At 45.4% G+C, this 27,551-nt stretch overlaps 1 protein-coding gene across 1 annotated transcript in view; it reads right to left on the bottom strand.

Moving 5' to 3' along the window:
• Window positions 1–7,364: 7,364 nt before the first annotated feature.
• LOC126263250 (zinc transporter ZIP1-like) overlaps window positions 7,365–27,551 on the bottom strand; it is a 98,455-nt gene continuing 78,268 nt past the window's right edge. The window contains exons 2-3 of the mRNA XM_049960334.1: window positions 13,364–13,788; window positions 7,365–7,388 (exon numbers count right to left, since the gene is read on the bottom strand). Coding sequence (XP_049816291.1) covers window positions 7,365–7,388; window positions 13,364–13,788 — 449 coding nt within the window. The remainder of the gene's footprint in view (window positions 7,389–13,363; window positions 13,789–27,551) is intronic.

Genomic DNA, 27,551 nt, shown 5'->3' with positions numbered 1-27,551 from the left:
TCGGAATACGTTGTAAGTTCCTTTGGTAGAGAAGGTGGAGGGTGTGAAGATGGAGAGAGGGAGGGGGGGGGGCAGCAAGCGAGGAGTGGAGACGAGACACCAGGGGTGAGAGGGATCGAGGCAGCAGTTGGTGTGGAGGACATGGATGTGTTCAAGGAAACGGAGGAGATGTGGAAAGGGGATGAGATCATAGAGGATCCTCGTGGGGGGACAGATGCGGAAAGCGAGGTGGATCGCATGGCGTTCAAGGATTTGGAGGGCTTCCTAGAACTTAGGAGGAGCAGAGGTCCATGCAACACTGGTGTAACAAAGGTTGCGACGGATAAGGCATTTGCAGGTATGAAGGATGGTGGAAGGGTGCAATCCCCATGTCTGGCCAGATAGGAGTTTCAGGAGGTGAAGTCTACTGTAGGTTCTGCATTGGATGGTAAGGAGATGGAGAGTTCAGGTGAAGTGACGGTCAACGGTGAGGCCAAGATATTTCAAGTGTGTGTGTGTGGGGGGGGGGGGGGGTAAGTTGGGTAGGACAATCACAGTTGGTGACGTAGAATGCAATCACTTTATATCGAATGGCGAGTCACTGGGTATCAATGGAATGTCAGGAATCAATATGTCTTCATCTGCAGCATACCTCGTGACAATGGTCGCCCCTATTACCTTCGGCAATAGGTTCTTCATAGCCAGGCTTGTTTCGATGCATATGTAGCAATGACAACTAATAAATAACTAAGAGTTTGCAATCAAATTCTTGACCATCCGCTCGTCCCGCGATCTAGGGACGTATGATGGTACTATCTCCAAGACGGGTATTGCCAGTGTAACTTACTCCCGCGACAGGAATTACAATCAATTTACCACGATATATTTCGTTTTCAGGTATTTAAATTTTCTTGGATTTTCTTCATTGTTTCATCTGAACGTAGGAATCTGAAGTAAATCGGCCAACAACACTGAAGTAAATCGGTCAAGTACATTTCGACATGATTGGTAACAACGTTTCTGCTTTATATGTACCATGCAGTTATAGTTAAACTTCGCTATTTAGTACATTATAATGCAGATACTAATTACTGTACGAGTCCTAAACTTGGTAGCATTAATGTCAAGGACGTGGAGAAGGGAAATAATGAAGAATCAGTTCAACTGAAATACTTTTAATGCGCTGCTACGGTGCATCATACCATTACATACCGGTACCGTTACTGCTACGAAAGGGACTCAATATGGCGGCCATCAGTGTCCAGAAGAGTCTGAAAGCGCAGAATTGCATTCTGCACAGCGGAACGAAGCATGTCCGTAGGTATGCTGGCTACGTCTCTTGATATGCTGCGCTTCAGATCAATATGTTTGCGAACGTTTTCCCTGGTAGAGCCTGTCTCTCAGGTAGCCGCACAACCAGAAATCACAGGAAGTGAGAAAAGGTGATCGTGCCGGTAAAGCATTTGGAAACGATTGGCTGATAATTCGATCTTTTCCAAATGTGTTTCGGAGAAGCAGGTGAACTTCACGAGAGATGTGAGGTGGGGCCCTTCTTGCACAGAAACTGTCGAGTTCAATGCGTCTCCCTCCGGTAGGGCGGGTATGGCATGCTGGCGAAACATATCGCTGTAACGCTGATCAGTCACACTGCATTCTTTGGCCCTTGAACGCCAACCTGTTCAATAAAGAATGGCCCAATGGTGAACGTAGCCGTGAAGCCACACCACATGGTGATACGTTCACCATACAGAGGAACTTCATACACAGTGACGGGACTCGACAGTTCTTTGTGTTCACCTCACCCGTCGAAGAAAAATGAGCTTCGTTTGTTCATAGGATGGTCCAGGGCCAGCCCTGGACAACTTCAATCCTTGCGAGAAAGTGCCGAGTGAAGTCAACACATCATTGTTCGTCCTGCAGTGCAAGCTACTGTACGATATGGATCTTGTACCGATACTATTTGAGAATCGTTCGAAGCACTATCTGTACAGTGGGCGACGGGATGTGCAACTGTCATGAAAAAAGTATGCGCACAGTCTGACGTTTGGAAATTGCGCGCAGCGTTGTTTGTCGTAGCAACAGCGATTTCATCAACCACCTGTAGTGCAAACGATCATTGACCTCTTCCGGGAGCGACGCCTAGTTCTCCAGTTGATTCGAACTTCTTCATCATGCTACACACAGCAGGCGGAGAAAGAGGACTCTTCCGTAATCCTTTCACCCGGTTGTATTCTCGAAATGCAGCTGCAGCATTACTGTTTAGATAACAGAGCTTCATCAATAATGCCCTGCTCCTTCTGTCCAAGCTCATGTTGACACGTCACCAAGTGCACTGCGACTGGTCCGGTGTGAGAGACTATGAATCACGACGACTGATCACGGCACCTGGTGGCTATAGTTGAAACTGGACGGTTGTGCTGCGACACATGGAACTCATGCATCCCGTACTCTGGACATTAATGCTACGAAGTTTGGTACTCGTACGGTAATTAGTTTCCGTGTTACAACGTGTTATATAGGGGAAGTTTAATAATAACCACCGGGTATGTATCCTACGTCCGTTCAAATGTCCGTTACAGGATCGTGTAGGAATTTGAAGTAAATCGGCCAAGAACTTTTAGACATTTTTGATAACAACCTGTCCCCTTCATATGTTACATAAATATATGTTTCAAATCAGATTACGAAATCTTATTTCGACACTGGTCGTCCTCTTGTCTTGAAGCTAAAGTGTGCAAAATTTCATCAGGCTCGAAATAAAAGTGTAGATTTGTATGAATTACAAATAAACGGACACTCTTCTTATACACAGCCGGAAAAAGAAATTAAAACATCCTTTTAGAAGTTTCCAGTTCATTCAAAATTTATAACTGCAGCTGTGCGCATGGAGTACATGAAGTGATTACATTTACAGATCAATAGCACAAGTGGTTCAGAGGCAAGATTCGTGACCGGTACATTTAACCATCGCGAGAGCGTTACAAATCTCATAGAAAGTTTGAAGTGGAACACACTTGCAGATAGACGACGTGCTAAACAGAAGGGGCTGCTCACTAAATTCCGAAATCCAATCTTCGCCGAGGATGTAGAGCATATATTACTACCACCAACTTTCAAATCGCTTAATGATCACCATTCAAAGATAAGGGAAATAAGAGCTCGTACTGAGGCGTTCAGACAGTCGTTTTTCCCTCGCGCGATCCGCGACTGGAGCAGACGGGGGGGAAATATGACTTTGGCGCGAATTGTGCCCTCCGCCACACACTGCTTGGTGGCTAGCGGAGTATATATATATAGATGTAGATGTACCAAGCACCGACTCATATTGAAACACCCATATTACTACGTGGCGTAGCCTACACGGGCGGCAATCCAGGCACTGACTCTTGCATCCAGTCGATCGTACAGATAGCGAATACTGTCAAAGGATAAGTTAAGCCACGCCTTCTCGATCTGTTCTCGTAGCTCTGTAAGAGATGTTAAATGACGAGTTGCACGAGTCACTTCTCGTCCCATCATAATCCACACGTTCTCGTTTGCAGCCAGATCCGGAGATGATGCCGGCCAGGGAACTTGCAGCACGTCTTGTAGAGCCCGTTGAGTTTCATGGGCAGTGTGTAGGCAAGCATTATCCTGAAACTTCCTGGCAGATTAAAACTGTGTGCCGGACCGAGACTCGAACTGGAGACCTTTGCCTATCGCGACCAAGTGCTCTACCATCTGAGCTACGCAAGCACGACTCACGCCCCGTCCTCACAGCTTTACTTCCGCCAGTACCTCGTCTCCTACTTTCCAAACTACACAGAAGCTGTCCTGCGAACCTTGCAGAACTAGCACTCCTGGAAGAAAGGATATTGCGGAGACATGGCTTAGCCACAGCTTGAGGGATGTTTCCAGAATGAGATGTTCACTCTGCAGCGGAGTATTCGCCGATATGAAACTTCCTGGCAGATTAAAACTGTGTGCCGGACCGAGACTCGAACTCTGGACCTTCGCCTTTCGCGGGCAAGTGCTCTGCCACCTGAGCTACCCAAGCACGACTCACGTCCCGTCCTTCTGTGAAGTTTGGAAAGTAGGAGACGTGGTACTGCCGGAAGTAAAGCTGTGAGAACGGGGCGTGAGTCGTGCTTGGGTAGCTCAGGTGGTAGAGCAGTTGCCCGCGAAAGGCGAAGGTCCCGAGTTCGAGTCTCGGTGCGGCACATAGTTTTAACCTGCGAGGAAGTTTCATATCAGCGAACACTCGGCTGCAGAGTGAAAATGTCAATCTGGAAGCATTATCCTGCTGGAACAACAAGACATCTTCCAGTAGCGAGAACGGCAAAAGAACGGGTGTAACAGCTTTCTGACGCACTGAGCGCTGGTTAGCGTCAGTTACAGAAACACCAAAGGTAAACGAGAGTTGTAGCTTACTGCACCCCAGGCCATAAGGCCTTGGATGGGGCAGTGTGTCTTGGTCGAATGCGCTCACCAGGTCTAAGTCGTAAACGCAAACGACAGTCACTTGCGCGCAGGGAGAATCTGATTCCGTCGCTGAGGACGACGACGCCCCATTCCATCTCACAAGTGATCCTCTGACGGCACAAGTCGAGCGGTGTATGTCGATGCCGTGGCGTGTGTGGAAGACGGGCTGGAGTTGTGCGTGGCCATATCCCACTGCTAATAATCGGTTCGCAACAGTTCGTGTTGACGCGTCCGGACTCGCAAGCCTTCTTACCTGTGCTGTGGTAGCTGTACGACCTGACACTGCTGCCTTTATGATACGACGATCCTCGCGGGAGTCTGCACTGCGCGGACGTCCAGAACCTCGTCTATGGGTTGAGAACGTTCACGTGACCACTGGTGCCAGAATCATTGCATTCTCCGGAACGACCACCCCGCCGCCCGGAAGGCCAGCCTGTGACCCCTTTCGAGCTCGCCCAGTTGGCTGTAGGAAGCACGGGTGCTTCTCTGTGGAACGGTTGCCTGCTTGCTACACACGTTTGCACCACAATGAGCCTTCTGGTCGTGAGCATTCCCTATTAAAGGGTAGGCAAAGATGGCTCTCTGGTAGCTGTCCCACCACGCTATCTGTTGGTGGACCCCGTTAAAGACATTATCACTACATTTACTATCCCCCAGGTGATACAAGCCGTCATCGGAACAAAATCTGCGTCGTTTTCCCAGATGTGCTAATTTTTTCCGGCAGTGTATAAAAACAGAGTTTCACAGTTCATGTTACACACTTGTGGAGGTTCTAGAGGGGACTTAATAGACGAAGTTTTGCATGGGAATCCATGTCCGAAAACGTCATGCAGTGACGCCACACAACGTCAGAGTTATAGGCGCTGGCGCCTGGAAATGTATGTGCATATACAGGGTGATTTCGTGACGATAACACAGACTTTCAGTGACGGTGGAGAAGGATAAATATATGAATTTGAGGTAAGGGTCCCTGTTCCGGATACGAACTAATAGAAAGTTATGAGCGGAAACCGTTCAGATACCTCTGACAATGGAATACCGTACTGGTACTGCTGTTGCTAAGTATGTAGGCTATATAACTTTCAAAGGTGGTAGTATGGATCAGACCAAGAAGAAATGCTCTAAAATGCTTACCTTAAGGTCTATGAGCATTTGTTCCATAGATGAGAAGTGTTTCACAGTAGCGGAGATGAACACGTGCTCATACCTCGTCAGGTACTGTGGATCCGATAAGTACTAGACATTTTTCTTGCTCTGTTCCACACTACCACCTCTTAAAGTTTCCTACCCTGCAATCTTAGCAGCAACAGTGATGGTACTTGTATAAGACTGTCACAGGTATCAGAACGGTTTTCGCTTACAGCTATCTACTAGTTCGTTCCCGCAACAGTGACCCTTACCTGAAATTGATATACTTATCCTTCTCCACCAGCATTGAAAGTCTAATATCATCACGGAATGTACATATGTATTTACAGGCGCCGGCGCCTATAACTTTGGCGCTCTGTAGCGTCGTTGGATGACGTTCCTGGACATTGGTTCTTGCTTAAAACTTGATCTACTAAGTCACCTCTACAATGTCTACAAGTGTGTCACATGAATTGCGAAATACCCTCCAGATGGATATATTATCCACGCAGGGTTGGCCTGCGGTGAAGCCACTTTAACTTCTCTTACTATAATTCCATTCCCCAGAAGTTCTTTTATGAATTGATCATCCTATTTTTCTATATGTGTAAGTGCATGAATAAAAAACGTAATGGGTTCAGCTGCGATTTGCAACAAACCTTATAGCTACGTCTCTGACAGTTCTTTTTTCTTAATTTATTAGCTTCCGAGCCGCGTCTATTCAGACAGCCTAACTGTGAAATATCAATCATAATGATACGAAAGTAAAGACAACACAACACCTAGTTCCTGAGGAGAGAAAAATCTCCGTGCTGGCGGGAATCGAGCCCGGGCCTCCTGGCTTAGCAATACGCCGTGCTAACAGTGCGAAAATGGTAACACTCGACCGGCTCGCCGTCGACTTGGCAGCTTTGGAGCTTAAGTCTTAATTGAGTACTCGTCTCAATTATTTTCGTTTACTCGTCAGTGCAAAAAAATGGTTCAAATGGCTCTGAGCACTATGGGACTCAACTGCTGAGGTTATTAGTCCCCTAGAACTTAGAACTAGTTAAACCTAAGGACATCACAAACATCCATGCCCGAGGCAGGATTCGAACCTGCGACCGTAGCGGTCTTGCGGTTCCAGACTGCAGCGCCTTTAACCGCACGGCCACTTCGGCCGGCTTCGTCAGTGCAAAATTGCGTGTGTTGTGAGAGCTGTCTGCGCTGGAGTTTGACATCTGAATGGTAAAAGTAACGCTATGGGGGACTGTCATTTTTACTAAAAAATCGAAATGTACTCCTAGTGCAAAATGTAAAGATCAGTATAATATGGGAACTTATTAACGACAAAGCAGAATTAATAGTGGACATTCTTTTCAAACGTTTTGTGGTAAATGCGTTACACTCCAAAAATTAGCCGGCCGCGGTGGTCTAGCGGTTCCAGGCGCTCAGTCCGGAACCACGTGGCTGCTACGGTCGGAGGTTCGAATCCTGCCTCGGGCATGGATGTGTGTGATGTCCTTAGGTTAGTTAGGTTTAAGTAGTTCTAAGTTCTAGGGGACTGATGACCACAGATGTTAAGTCCCATAGTGCTCAGAGCCATTTGAACCATTTTGAATTCCAAAAATTACCGCGCGGGGTAGCCGCGCTGTCCGAGGCGCCTTGATATAGTTCACGCTGCTGCCCACGTCGGAGGTTCGAGTCCTCCCTCGGGCATGGGTGTGTGTTGTCCTTAGCGTAAGACAGTTGAAGTTAGATTAAGTAGTGTGTAAGCCTAGGGACCGATGACCTCAGCAGTTTGGTCCCATAGGAACTTACCACGACCACCACTCCAAAAACTACAAGAATACGAAGTCATCTAAACAGTTCAGAACACATATATACGAGGGGCGTTCAGAAAGTAAGCTCCGATCGGTCGCGAAATGGAAACGACTATGAAAATCCGATAAAGCTTTGCACAGATGTGTTGGGTAGTGTCTCTAGTATAACCCCAGTTAGCATCACGTCGCTCTTCTCATTTCTGAGCTCGCAGTGAGTGCGTAAAGATGTCTAGAAAATAGTGTCTGCCGCCAAGTACGAGGGCCTGGTGAGAAATTTCGCCTGAAGCTATGCAGCTAACATTACATAACTGTCGTGCTGTTTCTTCTTCAAGACAATTCTCAGCCGCATTCTGCAGGGGCAATGAAGATGCTCCTGCATCGTTTTCAAATGGAAATGTGAGATTACCCACAATACAGTCCGCAATTGTCTCCCCCTGAGTTTCATCTCTGGTCACATGAACCGCTGTCTTTGAAGACAACATTTTGACACAGACAACGAGGTGTAGGCCAGCGTGGAGAATTGGCGGAAAGCACTGGCGGCTGCCTTCTATGATGAGGCTATTGAAAAGTTGGTACAAAGTCTAAATGACAAAAGTCTAAGTCAGAACGGCGACTACGTAGAGAAGTAGCTGAAAGGTGTAGCTAATTGTTACAAGTAAAACATTTCTGATGTTCACTGTGGTTTCAATTTGGCAATCAATCGGAGCTTACTTTCTGAACAGGCCTCGTATTTATTTGTTCGCGAAAATAGGCACTTGCAAACACATCAATACCTCTAACGCCGTTAATAGAGACATTTTGCTTTATAGTGTGTAACTTGTTTACTTGTTAAGTGCCAAATAACACCGAAAATAATTTTTGTCGTCAAATAATTGTGACTTTTTCAGTATTGAAGTAATTATCTAGATAGTCCGTCCGCAAGCCACCGTGCTGTGCGTCGGTAAGGGTACCATGTAGTGCTACTAGTCATTCCCTCTCTTCTTCCACTCGCAAATACAGCGAGGGAAAAACGACTGTCTATTAGACTACGTAAAAGTCCAAATTTCTCTTACCTTGGTGGTCCTAACGCGCAATGTATGTCGGTGGCAGCAGGATCGTTCGGCAGACAGCTTAATATGCCGGTTCTCAAAATTTTCTCAATAGCGTTCCTCGAAAAGAAAGTCACCTTAGCTCCAGGAGTTCCCATTTGAGTTCCCGAAGCATCTCAATAACATTTACAAGTGCTGTTTGAATCTACCGGTAACAAAAGTAGCAGCCCGCCTCTCAATTGCTTTGATGTCTTCTTCAATCCAACCTGGTAGTGATACCAAACACTCCGGCAGTACTTAAGAATAGGTCACACCAGTGTCCAATATGCGTTCTCCTTTACACTTGAGCCACATTTTCCTACAATTATCCCAATTAACCGAAGTTGACGATTCATCTTCCCTACCACAGTTCTCACATGTTCGTTCCACTTCATATCGCTTTGCAACGTTACGCCCACATATTTAAACGACTTCACTGTGTCAAGCTGTAGCAACGGCGTTGCCGCAGTGGATACACCGGTTCCCGCCAGATCACCGAAGTTAAGCGCTGTCGGGCGTGGCTGGCACTCGGATGGGTGACCATCCGGTCCGCCTTGAGCTGTTGCCATTTTTCGGGGTGCACTCAGCCTCGTGATGCCAACTGAGGAGCTACTCGAGCAAACAGTAGCGGCTCCGGTCAAAGAAAACCATCATAACGACCGGGAGAGCGGCGTGTGGACCACACGCCCCTCTTATCCGCATTATCAGTGAGGGTGACACGGCGGTCAGATGGTCACGATGGGTGACTTGTGGCCTGAAGACGGAATGCTTTACTGCGTCAAGCAGGACAGTATTCCAGAATGAGATTTTCACTCTGCAGCGGAGTGTGCGCTGATATGAAACTTCCTGGCAGATTAAAACTGTGTGCCCGACCGAGACTCGAACTCGGGACCTTTGCCTTTCGCGGGCAAGTGCTCTACCATCTGAGCTACCGAAGCACGACTCACGCCCGGTACTCACAGCTTTACTTCTGCCAGTATCTCGCCTCCTACCTTCCAAACTTTACAGAAGTTCTCCTGCGAACCTTTAATCTGCCAGGAAGTTTCATATCAGCGCACACTCCGCTGCAGAGTGACAATCTCATTCTGGAAACATCCCCCAGGCTGTGGCTAAGCCATGTCTCCGCTATATCCTTTCTTTCAGGAGTGCTAGTTCTGCAAGGTTCGCAGGAGAACTTCTGTAAAGTTTGGAAGGTAGGAGGCGAGATACTGGCAGAAGTAAAGCTGTGAGTACCGTGCGTGAGTCGTGCTTCCGTAGCTCAGATGGTAGAGCACTTGCCCGCGAAAGGCAAAGGTCCCGAGTTCGAGTCTCGGTCGGGCACACAGTTTTAATCTGCCAGGAAGTTTCAGGACAGTACTAATGCTGTGGCGGAACATTACAGGTTTCTCCCTCGTACCCATCCGCATTAACTTACATTTTTCCACATTTAGAGCTAGCTGTCAATGATGACGCGAACTAGAAATTTTGTGTTAGTCGTCTTTTGTCTTCCTATAGCCACTCAACTGCGACACCTTACAGTACATCACAGTATCATCAGTAATCGCAGACTGCTGCCCACCCTGTCCACCAAACCATTTTGATTGAAACAAGTTTACCTGTTTACATTCTTATTTACACATAGCGTAGGCTTCTCCTCTGTAAAACGTAGACGATTTTTTGCTTTCAGATATCTCGTCTCCCTCGTAGGAGAATAGTAGGAAAAATACATGGAGCTTGTGTAACTTTTCAATGAGACATGAAAACAAAACAAACAACACAATGAAGATTGAGGGCAGATTCGATTTATATAAGAGGACTGAGCTTTATCCGAATAGGTTAATTCCCTATTTAACGGAGGCCATCGTACGGCCGGCCTAGGTATGTGGCCGAGCGGTTCTAGGCGCTGGAACCGCGCAACCGCTACGGTCGCAGGTGCACCCATCTGCAGGTGGTCGCTCATGTCGTCACCAATGATGTGTGTCGCTATGGATCGGAGGAAATCTTCTCTGGCTTCTGGCGGCTATCTGATTTGGTGAAGACTGCCAGTCTCCCTAGCGGGATGAAAGCAAAGCTCACCATCTGCAGCATCGTCGACAGGACTGACTGCGGACCTTTGGTACAGAGCCGAGTGGAGGGTCTGAATCAGAGGCAGAGACGGTTCTGCGACCGTGTGGGCTGCAGATTCCTCTACTTGCCCCATAGGGTGGTTGGGTTTCGGGTTCCGCTGGATAGGTCAGGAGTCCACTACAGACAGAAGGCGGCTACACGGGTAGCCGGGGTTGTGTGGCGCGGAATCGGCGGTTTTTTAGGTCAGATGGCCTCGGGCCAGTACAGAAAGGGCAACAAACTCAAAGGGTCCGGGGGAAAGTCAGGACATGCGTGGACCAAGTAGCAATCGGTATTGTAATTGTAAACTGTCAAAGCTGCGTTGGTAAAGTACCGGAACTTGAAGCGCTGATAGAAAGCACCGAAGCTGCTGAAGCCAGAGATAAATTCTGCCGAAATTTTTACAAAGGCACAGATGGTGTTTAGAAAGGATAGATTGCATGCAACCGGTGGTGGCGTGTTTGTCGTTGTTAGTAGTAGTTTATCCTGTAGTGAAATAGAAGTGGGTAGTTCCTGTGAATTATTATGGGTGGAGGTTATAGTCAACAACCGAGCTAGGTTAATAATTGGCTCCTTATATCGACCTCCCGACTCAGCAGTATTAGTGGCAGAACAACTGAGAGAAAATCTGGAATACATTTCACATAATTTTCCTCAGCACGTTATGGTCTTACGTGGAGATTTCAATTTACCAGATATAGACTGGGACACTCAGATGTTTAGGACGGGTGGTAGGGACAGAGCATCGAGTGACATTATACGGAGTGCACTATCCGAAAATTACCTCGAGCAATTAAACAGAGAACCGACTCGTGGAGATAACATCTTGGACCTATTCATAACAAACAGACCCGAACTTTTCGACTCTGTAAGCGTAGAACAGGGAATCAGTGATCGTAAGGCCGTTGTAGCATCCCTGAATATGGAAGTAAATAGGAATATAAAAAAAGGGAAGAAGGTTTATCTGTTTAGCAACAGTAATGGGAGGCAGATTTCAGACTACGTAACAGATCAAAACGAAAATTTCTGTTCCGACACTGACAATGTTGAGTGTTTACGGAAAAAGTTCAAGGCAATCGTAAAGTGCGTTTTAGACAGGTACATGCCGAGTAAAACTGTGAGGGATGGGAAAAACCCACCGTGGTTCAACAACAAAGGAAACTACTGCGAAAGCAAACAGAGCTTCACTGCAAGTTTAAACGCAGCCAAAACCTCTCAGACAAACAGAAGCCAAACGATGTCAAAGTCAGCGTAAGGAGGGATATGCATGAAGCGTTCAGTGAATTTGAAAGTAAAATTCTATGTACCGACTTGACAGAAAATCCTAGGAAGTTCTGGTCTTACGTGCAATCAGTAAGTAGCACGAAACAGCACATCCAGACACTTTGGATTATGATGGCATTGAAACAGAGGATGACACGCGTAAAGCTGATATACTAAACAGCTTTTTCCAAAGCTGTTTCACAGAGAAAGACCGCACTGCAGTTCCTTCTCTAAATCCTCGCACAAACGAAAATAAAGCTGACATCGAAATAAGTGTCCGAGGAATAGAAAAGCAACTGAAATCACTCAACAGAGGAAAGTCCACTGGAGCTGACGGGATACCAATTCGATTGTACACAGAGTACATCTGCTTCTACATCTACATCCATACTCCGCAAGCCACCTGACAGTGTGTGGCGGAGGGTACCTTGAGTACGTCTATCGGTTCTCCCTTCTATTCCAGTCTCGTATTGTTCGTGGAAAGAAGGATTGTCGGTATGCCACTGTGTGGGCTCTAATCTCTCTGATTTTATCCTCATGGTCTCTTCGCGAGATATACGTAGGAGGGAGCAATATACTGTTCCACTCCTCGGTGAAGGTATGTCCTCGAAACTTCAACAAAAGCCCGTACCGAGCTACTGAGCGTCTCGCCTTCAGAGTCTTCCAGTGGAGTTTATCTATCATCTCCGTAACACTTTCGCGATTACTAAATGATCCTCTAACGAAGCGCGCTGCTCTCCGTTGGATCTTCTCTATCTCTTGTATCAACCCTATCTGGTACTGATCCCACACTGCTGAGCAGTATTCAAGCAGTGGGCGAACAAGGGTACTGTAACCTACTTCCTTTGTTTTCGGACTGCATTTCCTTAAGATTCTTCCAATGAATCTCAGTCTGGCATCTGATTTACCGACGATCAACTTTATATGATCATTCCATTTTAAATCACTCCTAATGCGTACTCCCAGATAATTTATAGAATTAACTGCTTCCAGTTGCTGACCTGCTATTTTGTAGCTGAATGATAAGGGATCTATCTTTCTATGTATTCGCAAGAGTATTTGAAAGAACTTGCCCCCCTTCTAACAGCCGTGTACCGTAAGTCTCTAGAGGAACGGAAAGCGATGTAATGACGGTGACACGTAAAGTGCCCTTCGCCAAACACCGTTGGGTGGCTTGCGGAGTGTAAATGTAGATGTAGATGTAGGTTCGAATGCTGCCTCTGGCATGGATGTGTGTGATGTGGTTAGGTTAGTTAGGTTTAAGTAGTTCTAAGTTCTACGGGACTCATGACCACAGATGTTAAGTCCCATAGTGCTCAGAGCCATTTGAACCATTTTTGAGCCACCGTACGGCCCTGTTTCTGTGCGTGCGCAGTGTGCAGCGTACTCGGATATTTAGAACTCCACACCCGGCACACTCTATAGATCCTTGACATCAGAGAGGCATTCCATTTTTGACTGGTTGCTGATTTACAGAAAGGCACGACAGACACATGCACTTCAAGTGGTCAGTATCGACCAGAAAGTCGCTCGTGTGGGACTGGCGGGCAGGGCACGGCAGGGCAGAGCGCGGCTGACCTTGGCGCCGACGCAGAGCAGCAGCGGCACGGCGTGCGCGGACAGCGCGGCCAGCAGCAGCCAGGCGTCGCGCGCCGTCGCCTGCAGGCCCAGCGCCACGCCCTCCAGCAGCGAGTGCACGCCCAGCGCCAGGATCAGAGCCCACGTGCAGCCCGCGTCGCCGCCGCCGCCGCCGTCGGCGCCGTTCGCGGCCAGCAGGTGCTGCGTGGAGTCTGCGGGGGCGATGCGGCTGGCCGGCGGCCAGGGGCACGCGGGGGCGGCAGCGAGCGCGGGGGCGGCCGCCTTCTGCTGCGCGGCGGTCAGCGCCGGCAGCTGCAGCGGCGGCGGCGGCTCGGCCGGAGGCGGCTGGGAGCGGCCGTGCCACACCTCCTCCAGGACGTACATCGCCAGCAGGCCCGCGCCCAGCAGGAGCTCCGCCAGGCACCCTGCGCAGTCACCGCACACGCTGTTACTTTATTTAATTTGTTTTAACCTACGTTGCTAGCATTTGTGGACTTATAGAAAGCTTTTGACAAAGTTGACTCGAATACTCTGTTTCAAATTCTAAAGGTGGCAGGGGTAAAATACAGGGAGCGAAAAGCTATTTACAATTTCTCCAGAAGGCAGATGGCAGTTATAAGAGTCGAGGGACACGAAAGGGAAGCAGTGGTTGGGAAGGGAGTGAGACGGGGTTGTAGCCTCTCCCCGATGCTACTCAATCTGTATATTGAGCAAGCAGTAAAGGAAACAAAAGAAAAGTTCAAAGTAGGTATTAAAATCCATGGAGAAGAAATAAAAACTTTGAGGTTCGCCGATGACATTGTAATTCTCTCAGAGACAGCAAAGGACTTCGAAGAACAGTTGAACGGAATGGACAGTGTCTTGAAAGGAGGATATAAGATGAACATCAACAAAAGCAAAACGACGATAATGGAACGTAGTCGAATGAAGTCGGGTGATGCTGAGGGAATTAGATTAGGAAATGAGACACTTAAAGTAAGTAGTAAAGGAGTTTTGCTTTTTGGGGAGCAAAATAACTGATGATGGTCGAAGTAGAGAGGATATAAAATGTAGACTGGCAATGGCAAGGAAAGCGTTTCTGAAGAAGAGACATTTGTTAACATCGAGAATAGATTTAAGAGTCAGGAAGACGTTTCTGAAAGTATTTGTATGGAGTGTAGCCATGTACGGAAGTGAAACATGGACGATAAATAGTTTGGACAAGAAGAGAATAGAAGCTTTCGAAATGTGGTGCTACAGAAGAATGCTGAAGATTAGATGGGTAGATCACATAACTAATAAGGAGGTATTGAACAGAATTGGGGAGAAGAGGAGTTTGTGGCACAACTTGACAAGAAGAAGAAACCGGTTGGTAGGACATGTTCTGAGGCATCAAGGCATCACAAATTTAGCATTGGAGGGCAGCGTGGAGGGTAAAAATAGTAGAGGGAGACCAAGAGACGAATACATTAAGCAGATTCAGAAGGATGTAGGCTGCAGTAGGTACTGGGAGATGAGGAAGCTTGCACAGGATAGAGTAGCATGGAGAGCTGCATCAAACCACTCTCAGGACTGAAAACCTCAACAACAACATTACCTTATTTTTTATTTATATTGGTGTTGCCTAAGTTAATAGATCTGGCTGTCTGAGGAGCTATTGCAAGGAGCGGGAGGTCTGGCTATCATTTCCTAGCGGGGGAATCGGAAAATCAATAACTAAGGGATGCCCCCAGGGTTCCGTCCTACGACCTCTGTTGTGGGACATCCACGTGGAGCCGCTACTAGATACTTTACAGCAAAGTGAAGAAATGCTAGAGGTGATAGCATACGCAGATGACCACCTCCTTTTGTTTGGCGGCCGTAACCGCGAGAACATAGAGCCCACAATAGAAAGTGCCTTGTACAAACTGCAACTATGGTGCCAAAACACTAAAATGAAAGTATCACCAGGTAAGTCTACTTCCCTATTATTAAAAAGACAATTAATCGGAAACTCTACTGTGAGAATTGAGCGCTCACCGGTTCTTCGGCGACGCGAGACACGGTACCGTGGAATCATTATTGACGAAAGGTGGAACTTCGGGAAACCCATTGACACTGTAACGCAGAAAGCCCTTCAAAGATTAAACAATCTCATCTCCATCGGACACAAAAGATTTCATCTTCCCCCTTATATCATAAAATTATACCACAATAGTATCTTAACATCGATAGTGGATTACGGCTTCGGAGTCTGGGCACACAGGTTCACGTGGGTTGTGCCCACCATGACAGTGAGAAGGGTTCAGAGAAATATGATACTCAGATCTGTGGGGGCCTATAGAACATCTCCAGGGTGAGCCCTATTAGTCATAATGGGCTCTGCCTCCTGGACATCAAAATTAGAGAGCAGGCTGCGTGGTTCTGGCTCAAGAAAGGGAACATCACGAAGACAGAAGAGACATTAGGCACTGGGGTTGAGGATAAGGGTGAGATACGGCAAAGGGGCGAGAAATTGTGGCAAGAACTATGGGAGGTGGATGAAACAGGGCGTAAAACTTTTGAATTTCTTCCGAGCGTTAGGGAACGGCTGAAAATGAGATACTTTGAACCCAATCGAGGACTGATCCATTTTCTCACTGGACACGGGCGATACCCGACATATTTATGTCTGTTCGGGAAAAGGGCCACACCCGCGTGTGACTGTAGGCAGAGGGTCCCCCGATCATGTGATCTACAAGTGCCCCCTTTTCAATGATGTTGCTTCCACATTACGTGACCAATTACCTCACCACGACACATACCAATTACAAAGACAAAAAGACACTTTTCAAACTCTCAATAAACTAGCAGATGAGGTATCTCGAAAAGTGTTAAAGGAACTCCTGAGGGATATAAATTAACGTAAAAACTGAGACATACTAAATGCTGAATGCGCGCCCTACTACTATACAGTCTGCGCGTGGATAGGCCGACTTTCCTCGTAGTCTGGAATCCGCCACGTACAGGACTAGGGGGAGTGGGAAATAATATCACCAATACTAGACATAGCACGGGACTTGGCTTCGGTTAGAACAAGTTAGTAGGACTTAGATTAGGAAATTAGTTATAAGAACCTGCAGCGAATAGCATCTTGGTCTGCCCAGTGTCAGGGGCACGCCCATCGGGATTAGCTAGATGGGCAAGGCACTAAAGTAGGTTTATATATTTATGTCTCAAATGTGACGCTGCAGGCAGTAGAGTTTTAGTTACGATAATATGCATTAAATACTACTAATAGTAATAGTAGAAATTTAGCTACCCATTGTCATTAGTTATAGCTGTAGTTCACAAATTAATTAAACCTATAATTAGTTGCAATTGATGTTTTGAACAAATTAGGACGCACTAATCATATAAGGAAGCGGGTTATGTTGTATAATTATTATTGAAATAAAGAATTTTTTTAAAAGAAAGCTTCATAGATCTGTGGGGGCCTACAGAACATCCCCTGGAGGAGCCCTATTAGTCATAATGGGGCTCTGCCCCCTGGACATTAAAATTCGAGAACAGGCTGCGTGTTTCTGGGTCAAGAAAGGGAATACTGCGAAGATAGAAGATATATTGGGCATTGGGGTTGAGGATAAAGGTGAGATAAGACGAAGATGCGGGATATTGTGGCAAGAATTATGGGAAGCAGAAGAAACAGGTCGCAGAACATTTGAACTTCTTCCTAACGTCAGGGAACGACTGGGCATGAGATACTTTGAACCTACCAGAGGACTGATCCATTTTCTCACTGGTCATGGGCCATACCCGACATATTTATGTCGGTTCGGGAAAAGGGCCACACCCGGTTTTGAGTGTGGTGAATCAGAGGGTACTCCCGATCATGTGGTCTACGAGTGCCCCCTTTTCAATGATGTAGCATCCACATTACGTGACCAATTACCTGACCGTGACACATACCACTTACTTAGACAAAAGTCACTTTTCAATCTCTTAACCAAGTGGCAAACGAGGTATCACGAAAAGTGTTAAAAGAATACCTGAGGGACATAAACTAAATTAACAATTTGGGACACACCCTATTCCCATACCGCCTGTGCGTGGACAGGTCGACTTTCCACATAGTCTGGAATCCGCCGCATACAGTACTAGGGGGAGTGGGGTACAACACCACCGATACATGGCAAAGCACCGGACTTGACTTAGGTTAGAACTAGTTAGTATGACTTAGATTAGGAAATTAGCTATTTAGGAACCTGCAGCGAATAACATCCTGGCCTGCCCAGTGTCAGGGGCACGCCCATCGGGATTAACTCGATGGGCAAGGCTCTAAAAAGTAGGTTTATAAACTACTGACACAACTGTGACGCTGCAGTCAGTAGAGTTTAGTTAAGCCTAGGTCACATAAAGTTAACATTAATAATAATAAATAAATTAGTTGCCCATTGATATCTTGTTATAGCTGTAGCTCACTAATTAATTAAATTTGTATCTAGCTGCAATTAATGTTGGATAAAATTAGGACCAACTAATCATTTAAGGAAGTGGGTTAAGATTGTATAATTATTATAAATTTGTAATAAAGTTTTTTTTTTAAAAAGTTCATAGCGTTTTTCCGGTAGTTTAATAAGCACAACAGATACACGTAACAGAGACTTAATGAAAAGACCTAAACTTCGTCCATACAGGCCTTGAGCGCCTAACGGACCGACCGACTGCCGTGTCTTCCTCACATCACAAGCGTCACTGTACACTGATATTGAGGGCCACGTGGTCAGCATACCGTTCTTCCAGCCGTTGGCAGTGACCCCTATTTCAGAATCGAGTTGCTCCTGGAGTGGCCTCAGACGAACTGAGTGCACCCCACTTGCTAAAAGCACTCAGCACACCGAACTGTCACCCGTCCAACTGGCAGCCAAGCCCGATAGCGCTTAACTTCGGTGCTCTGACGGGGACCTGTATTAGCACTGGGGCAAAGCTGTTGGCTAACAAAAAGTTTAGTCATCAATAATATGGTATCTTCCACGGTTTACAACAGTCTACCAACGCTGGGGTACCTTTTCGATTCCCGACTATAGAAAACACATGGGTTTGAGGCGAAGAACTCGTCGGACCACGTCCCGAGCTCATTCTAATCCGGAAGTGAAGCTACTCGAACTTTGTTCGACAGGGAGCGGATAAGGTGAAAACCTGAGGAAGCAAGATCAGATGAATAAGATGCGTGCAGAATGAGTTCACAGCCCAACTTTGTGTAGCGTTTTTTCGTCAGTGTAACAGAGTGCGAGCGTGCGTTATCCTGGAGTACCATCACTTCACGCAGTCTATCTGGTAGTTGTTCTTGGACTGCGTCTAAAAGACTTCTCAGTTGTTTACAAACGTCAGCAGCTTCGATTACAGCTCGGAGAACCGATTCGTAGACACCGCTGCCGTTCCACCACATGCATAACATCATCTTATGTGGACGCGCGCAGGTCTTTCTAAGGGAATCTGCTGCTTTGCTTGGGGTCAGCCATTCCTCTCTTTTCCTTTCTTTTTTTTTATCATCATTATTATCACTGGTTTGATGCGGCCCGCCATGAAATCCTCTCCTGTGCTAACCTCTTCATCTCAGAGTAGCACTTGCAACCTACGTCCTCTATTATTTGCTGGATGTGTTCCGATCTCTGTCTTCCTCTACAGTTTTTGCCTTCTACAGCTCCCTCTAACACCATGGAAGTCATCCCCTCATGTCTTGACAGATGTCTTAGCATCCTGTCCCTTCTCCTTGTCAGTGTTTTCCACATATTTCTCTCCTCTCCGATTCTGCACAGAACCTCCTCATTCCTTACCTTATCAGTCCACGTACAACCCAACATTCGTCTGTACCACCACATCTCAAATGATTCGATCCTCTTCTGTTCCGCTTTTCCCACAGTCCATGTTTCACTATCATACAATGCTTTACTCCAGGCGTACATTCAGAGAAATTTCTTCCTCAAATTAAGGCTGATATTTGATATTAGTTGACTTCTCTTGGCCAGAAATGCCATTTTTGCGGTTGCTAGTCTGCTTTTGATGTCCTCCTTGCTCCGTCCGTCACTCGTTATTTCACTGCCTAGGTTCGAAGCGCAAGTCGCCGAAGTGGCGCCAAATCGAAAGACTTGCACCCGGCGAACAGTCTACCCGACGGGAGGCCCTAGTCACACAACATTAATTCATTCACTGCCTAGGTAGCAGTATTCCTTAATTTAACACACTTCATGACCATCGATCCTGATATTAAGTTTCTCGCCTCATTTCGTCCTTCTTGGATTTACTCTCAGTCCGCACTCTGTTCTCATTAGACTGTTCATTCCATTCAGCAGATCATGCAATTCTTCTTCACTTTCATCAGCGAATCATATCATTGATATGTTTTCACTTTGAATTTTAATCCTACTCCTGAACCTTTCTTTTATTTCCATCATTGCTTCCTCGATGTACAAATTGAACAGTAGGAGGGAAAGGCTACAGCCTGTCTTACACCCTTTTTCATCCGAGCACTTCGTTCTAGGTCGTCCACTCTTATTATTCACTGTTGGTTGTTGTACATGACCCGTTTCTCCCTATAGCTTACCCCTACTTTTCTCAGAATTTCGAACATCTTGCACCATTTTACGTTGTCGAACGCTTTTTCCAGGTCGACAAATCCTATGAACGTGTCTTGATTTTTCTTTAGTCTTGCTTCCATTATTAGCCGTAACGTCAGAATTGCCTCTCTCGACCCTTTACTCTTCCTAAAGCCAAACTGATGGTCACCTAGCGCATTCTCAATTTTCTTTTCCATTCTTCTGTATATTATTCTTGTAAGCAGCTTCTATGCATGAGCTGTTAAGCTGATTGTGCGATAATTCTCGCACTTGTCAGCTCTTGCCGTCTTCGGAATTGTGTGGCTAATGTTTCTCCGAAAGTGATATAGTATATCGCCCGACTGATACATTCTACACACCAACGTGAATAGTCGTTTTGTTGCCACTTCCCCCCATGATTTTAGAAATTCTGATGGAATGTTGTCTGCCCATACTGCTTTATTTGATCCTAAGTCCTCCAACGCTCCGTTAACTTCAGATCCTAGTACTGGAGCCCCTATCTTGTCTAAATAGACTCCTGTTTCTTCTTCTATCACATCAGACAAATCTTCCCCCTCATAGTGGCTTTCAATGTATTCTTTCCACCTATTTGCTCTCTCGTCTGCATTTAACAGTGGAATTCCCGTTGCACTCTTCATGTTTTCACTCTTGCTTTACCTGTCACCGATGGTCGTTTTGACTTTCCTGTCTGCTGAGTCAGTCCTACTGACAGTCATTTCTTTTTCGATTTCTTCACATTTTCATGCAGCCATTTCGTCTTAGCTTCCCTGCACTTCCTATTTATTTCATTCCTCTGTGACTTGTATTTCTGTATTCCTGAGTCTCCCGGAACATTTTTGTACTTCCTCCTTTCATCGATCAATTGAAGTTTTTCTTCTGTTGCCCATGGTCTCTTCGCAGTTACCTTCTTTGTTCCTATGTTTTCCTTCCCAACTTCTGTTATCGCCATTTTTAGAGATGTCCATTCCTCTTCAACTGTACTGCCTACTGAGCTATTTCTTATTGGTGTTTCTAAAGCCTTAGCGAACTTCAAGCGTATCTCGTAAACCTGAGTACTTCTGTATCCCATTTTTTTGCATATTGATTCTTCCTGACTAATGTCTTAAACTTCAGCGTACTCTTCATCACTACTATGGTGTGATCTGAGTCTATATGTGCTCCTGGGTACGCCATACAATCCAGTATCTGATTTCGGAATCTCTGTCTGACCATGATGTAATCTAACTGAAATCTTCCTGTATTACCCGGAATTTTCCAAGTATACCTCCTCTTCTTTTGATTCCTGGACAGAGTATTCGCTATTACTAGCTGAAGCTTATTACATAGCTCAATTAATCTTTCTCCTCTCTCATTCCTTGTCCCAAGCCCATATTCTCCTGTAACCTTTTCTTCTGCCACTTCCCCTACAACTGCAATTCAGTCCCCCATGACCATTAGATTTTCATCTCCGTTTACACACTGCATTACCCTTTCAGTATCCTCATACACACAGACGCACAAATGGCCATCCGCAGATTTTCATGATTTTGGCTTCTAGTGCATGGCGTACTCATACACCCGATTTTTGAGAGCCGTCCCCCCTCATGCAAATGCCACAGTTCTTCAAATTTGCCTGTTCTCGACTACAATGTCGAAGGTCATTGTGGATTAATGCCTTTAAAGAACCTTCATCAAACCGTGCAGGTCTTCCTGAACATGGAGAGTCACTAATGTCAAAACGATCCTCCCTGAAACGAGAAAACTATTTTCTCGTCGCTCTCTGTGCAGTGGTATTATCCCTGCACACGACGAAAATGTTTCTGGACGCCTCGGATGTTGTCAACCCACTATTGAACTCAGTAGACATGTTTCGAATTCTCCACTTGGCACTCTTTTTCTATCGTTCACAGATCCACTCACCATCTCCAAATGACAAAATGACAATACGTAAACTCAAATAGCAATACTGAACTACAAAATGAAAATCGCAAATATACCCATAACTGGAAAACCAAGATGCAAAGCAAAGACGCTACGAACTTGTGCACTCATCTGATATTTATCAAGTTCCAAAGAAACGTAATTTTTATTTAACTGTCTTGATCGCAAAGTTTTTTGAATAGGATTACCACTCTCGGCTATATAATAGTCAACTTCAGAATCTCTATAGAAGTAAAGGAAAATACATTACTAGCTGCTATATCAAGAGATTAAAAACCTAGGACAGATGTTATAACAAAAACGCAATATAACTCTTATTCTAATCGCTGTACATGTTCTCGAAGTTTACTCCGTCTTCTTTGTTTACAAGACTTGTCTGCTTATTGTCTTGTTTTTCAATAACTTCTTTCTTATTGTCGGCGGAGTGGCCGAGCGGTTCTAGGCGCTTCAGTCTGGAACCGCGCGACCGCTACGGTCGCAGGTTCGAATCCTGCCTCGGGCATGGATGTGTGTGATGTCCTTGGGTTAGTTAGGTTTAAGTAGTTCTAAGTTCTAGGGGACTGATGACCTCAGATGTTAAGTCCCATAATGCTCAGAGCCATTTGAACCAAGCCCTTTCTTATTGTCTCGCTGTAAATCTGTACTGATCGTGATATGAATTTAGCTTCAGGTGGTACAGTCAGGTCATTAATACTGTTAATAAGTTCACAGCTGTTCCTTATGGAATATGATTTTTCAAATGTGTATTTTTCAACAAGTATGTAATTGGGTCCTCTCATTTATTTTTGGTCTGTTCCATTAACTTTCACAATAGGTCTGATTGGTAGGTTGGTCTTATGGACCTTTGCTGTGCTCTGAGTCTAGGGGTTGTGGTATTAATACAATGAAGCCCCGTACTTCATTCTTGGTGAAAATGAATTTATTGTTGGTTGTTCAAATGGCTCTGAGCACTATGGGACTCAACTGCTGAGGTCATTAGTCCCCTAGAACTTAGAACTAGTTAAACCTAACTAACCTAAGGACATCACAAACATCCATGCCCGAGGCAGGATTCGAACCTGCGACCGTAGCGGTCTTGCGGTTCCAGACTGCAGCGACTTTAACCGCACGGCCACTTCGGCCGGCCATTTATTGTTGTACAGGCATTTACTTATTCTAGCTGGGAACTTTGATGACGAGTCATCCTGGTATCACGAAGGAATTCAAGGCCTCCATATTGTATTAAGTGTATAATTTTTACATGTATGTAGAAAAAAATGTGCAATGAATTACGTCGAAAAACAGTGCCAAAATAAATGGTGCAATAATGTAATGTTTCACAACTCCGCCAGTGTACCAATGATACATACGAAGTTTTGGGACGCTAAAATCTTAAGTGAGCAAATGCACATAAAAAAATGTATCACACGATTTTCCCACCATAGCAACTGACGCAAAACTTTCTGCCTCCCACACGGGCTGTGGTGTCAGTCATAATAAACGCCGAGACACCGCTCCACATCAGCAGAAGACATCAGTGGACATCAATTTCTGGCCAACCACTGCCCTCATCTTACCTCTTCCTATAAATTCCCCAACAGTCACACCAGCAGCGATCAATAAATAAAAGAACTAAGTTAATTAAGTTCAGGACATTTTATTTTTAAGTTACAATTTTCTGTATGTATCAACACCTGAAGATGAGCAGACACTGTTCGAAATGCGTTGGAATATGTTAAATTAAACACAAAACAAATAATAGTGACTGATACCAGAAAATAAAAGTAAGCAATTATGCACATCATGATCGCTTTCCAGATTGTCATTTTATGTCAAATTCTATTCTAAAATATCATTTGTGCCAGGGCTACTTACTACGCAAAAAATAAGTACCGTGTCGTCGTCGCTGTCTTAGGTCGGATAACTGGTTTGATGTCGCCTTCCACGTTAGTCTACGCTGTGCTAGCCTCTTCATCTCTGAACAACTACGGCAAGCTACAGTCATTTGAAACTGCTTACTGTAGTCAAGCGTTGGATTTTCTCCCTTCTACAATTTTTACCTGCACGCTTGTCTTCATGACCAAACTGACGCTTCATTGATGCCTCGGGATGTATGCTAACAACTGTTTCTTTCATACACCCAAACTGTGCCATAAAGTTCTTTACTTCCCAGTTAGATTCAGTACCTCCTAATTACTTACTCGATCTACCACCCATCTAACCTTCAATATTTTTCTGTAGCATTACATTTTACAAGCTTCTATATTCTACTTGTCTTATACGTATTTGTTATTTACTCTTTCATTCAGCCGTCTGCAGTATCAACATCGCAAGTCCGTATTGCCTGTTGCTAAAAGCCGAGTTCAATCAATGATGCGCAACTTTGCTCCTGCAACTACTGAGGAGGTTCTGCCGATTAGGTGTCCGTGGTGTGGCGCGACCGGAGACGCTCCCTTGGAAAGGTTTGCAATCAGTTAATGCGCTTACACACTCGGCCAACGAAGGACAATGAACGACAGCCAGTGAATTCGGCCGAACGTTGATCGCCAACGCTCTGGCGTTCGGCTTCTCATCAAACCAAGAGGCTGAGGTGAAGGGATTGGGCCTCACGGAATCGCTGATGGCTCTTGTAACTGTAGAGTTTGCTCCTATTTTGTTATTGTTGTAAAGTAGCGTTTTGGTTGTAACTTCATTGGCGGATATTATGAGGCAAGAAATGTGTTTAGCAGTTTTAAACCTGGTAACCAAGGGAAGGCAGGATTCGGTTACGATTGTGGACGGGGTCGTAATCAGTTACTATTGGTTGCCTTTTAAAATCACACACAATTTATTTTAAACCAACAATTACAGACTCAACAAAAAATAAAAAAATTCCACACGTTATTACTGAAGGAATAAACAACAGTGTAAATAAGTGTTTTCAGTGAGTTACACTTTAGCAAATCACTATTGAATACAGATATAACAGATAATGTTTTAAAACCAAGCCACTGTGATCTAGGTAGAAGGCTTTACGCGCCAGGAATGGCAATAAATTAAGAATTGTTTGAAGCTCGCTGCAACTTACAAATTACAGGTATAGAAATATTAAAGGCAAGTCGCCACAAACACAGCAGAGGGCATCAGACGCCAAGAATGGCAGTAAATAAGTTTTAAGGCTTACTGCTAAAATATAAATACCAAGTTTGAATTTTAAGTCAAATGACCACTATCACGGCTGAAGGCTTTAGACGCCAGGAACGGCAATAATATAAAAATATTTGGAAACCTGCAGTAAAACAGCAAATACAAAAACAAAAGTTAATTAAAAAAGATCCAGACGCTGCTCCAGGAATCGACCTCTGAGAAGGTCCGGCAACAAACACTTTCGCGAGCGATGAGATAGGCAGCCAAAACTTGCAATCACTTCACAAGATGGTAACTCAGACTAGTGGCAGTATAACGAATGACTAATGATAATCTTGCTGAAGCTACCTGACGTCCGATAGCGCAAATGCAACGATGGGACAATACGTCAAAGCCGGAACCGGCAGTCTGCACTACGTCCCAAGAATACTGTGTTTAGAGCGCCCGGAACGAGAAAGGAACGATTACCAGCTGGCCGGTGTGGGTTCCTACCAACTGCGATTGTAAAAACAAATTGATAAGATTAGACACTTTCAGGGAAGTAAGTGAGATTTTGGAAAATATTCTGCATGTTGTGACAAATAGAATCGACTGTGTATTTATGGTTTTCGTCATAAACGACATAGAGAAACAAACAAAACCGGAAGTCACCATTGATCTTTCTCCTGCAGGCGCAGTTCTCCTACAAGAAATGTCATCTATCGAAATTTAGGGTCTACACAGTTCAATAACAATTCGAAATCTGTAGCTTTCATTCGGAAAAAATATGAAATACCCCATATTCCAAGTCAGCTTTAACATGAAAAATGAATTTTGTAGTATCACGCTGGTCCTTACTTCTTAAAAGGGAAGTCGACAACCAGCGTTGTTCTTCTTCTTTTTCTGATGGCTCTGAGCACTATGGGACTTAACATCTGTGGTCATCAGTCCCCTAGAACTTAGAACTAATTAAACCTAACTAACCTAAGGACATCACACACATCCATGCCCGAGGCAGGATTCGAACCTGCGACCGTAGCAGTCGCGCGGTTCCGGACTGAGCGCCTAGAACCGCTAGACCACCGCGGCCGGCTCTTTTTCTGATGACCGGCTTCTTGCAGGAAAACAAAAACTGTGCGAGCGACAACTGTGAGCCGTGCTGCGGCTCGCGTTGCGGCTGTTTTTAGGTTTCCGCCCTCTGTTGCTGGCCAGACGGTATCGTTTAGTTGGCATGGTTGCGGTTGTTTGTCTTCTCGTGTTGACTGGCGCCACTCGGTTTCGCAAGCGTTGCCTGTCCGCTAGTGGAAGCAGCAGCGGTTATCGATATTTAGTAACTGTTGCCCTATCTTTGGGGCGACGTCGCTGTTCTTCCGGGTCGTGTGAGTGTGCCAGTTCAGTTGGGGACTCTGGAGGAGCCAGGTCCGCGCAGTTCACACAATACGCCGGGACCGCTGGCGGCACGCATGGACTGCCGGATGGAAGGGCTGTGGTCACGACGGTGCACGTCGTAAACCGGATCCAGCAAGTTTTAAGATGAGTGCATTTCTATCCAAGTAGATCGGAGTCAGTCACCCTCGTGGGTCCTGTAGTACGTATGTGATGTGACAGATTATCTTCGCGCCGTCATGTGCAGTTTGGTGGATCTGCGTATCACTTAGTACCTGAAGACCCTACTGTGTTAAAAGCACTTGGCTCGGTGATTAGAAGGTATAGTTACTCAACTGTGAAGTAATAAATCAATGAAGAGATTTGTTTCATTCTGCCAACCGTCGTCAGATTGTCACAGTGAGTTCAGTGTGCGTTTGTGTGACTAATGAATTTGATGTCACTCATTTGGTTCTTGGTTTTGGGTCGCTTTGTGATCCTTTCCGCAATGGCGTGTGGTTGCTGATTCTGGTTGGTTACATTTCGGTTTTGCCTCGCACGCAAATCGAGTGGGGCTTTAGTTACTGTTAGTTTGTCTGGTGTTCTGTACTGTGACTTGTTTGTTCAGATTTTCGGGTATGTGGAATCGGACGGAAATCTGGTAGTGGTTCAAATGGTTCAAATGGTTCAAATGGCTCTGAGCACTATCCAACTTAACATCTGAGGTCATCAGTCCCCTAGAACTTTGAACTACTTAAACCTAACTAACCTAAGGACATCAGAAACATCCATGCCCGAGGCAGGATTCGAACCTGCGACCCTACCGGTCACGCGGTTCCAGACGGAAGCGCCTAGAACCTCTCGGCCACACCGGCCGGTCGGGATTCTCTCAAATTATGGGTAACACTATGAACGAATCTTTTTAACTAAGTGTTCATGCAAAATCAGATTCACTGCCACCTTCAATACACCTCAGGATATATCGATTTCGTGGTGAGCCATGTGTTGATTCTATCCAATAATCTGCACGCAGCATTAATATGTTTTGGAACAGCAACAAATTTTGGTCATCCTTCCCGAAATTTTCCAATGACAGAAACATGATCATAACGAAAGTCCACAAATCGCGTGAGAACATTTTTTTTCTTTTTTTTCTGAATGAAACTGAATAACAAATAGTTGAAATGGCTCTGAGCACTATGGGACTTAACTTCTGAGGTCATCAGTCCCCTAGAACTTGGAACTACTTAAACCTAACTAGCCTA

This window comes from Schistocerca nitens, chromosome 6, assembly GCF_023898315.1.
Source record: "Schistocerca nitens isolate TAMUIC-IGC-003100 chromosome 6, iqSchNite1.1, whole genome shotgun sequence".
Classification (NCBI taxonomy): domain Eukaryota; kingdom Metazoa; phylum Arthropoda; class Insecta; order Orthoptera; family Acrididae; genus Schistocerca; species Schistocerca nitens.
The sequence above is the reverse complement of the archived record's forward strand: the minus strand, read 5'-3'. Positions and strand labels throughout refer to the sequence as shown.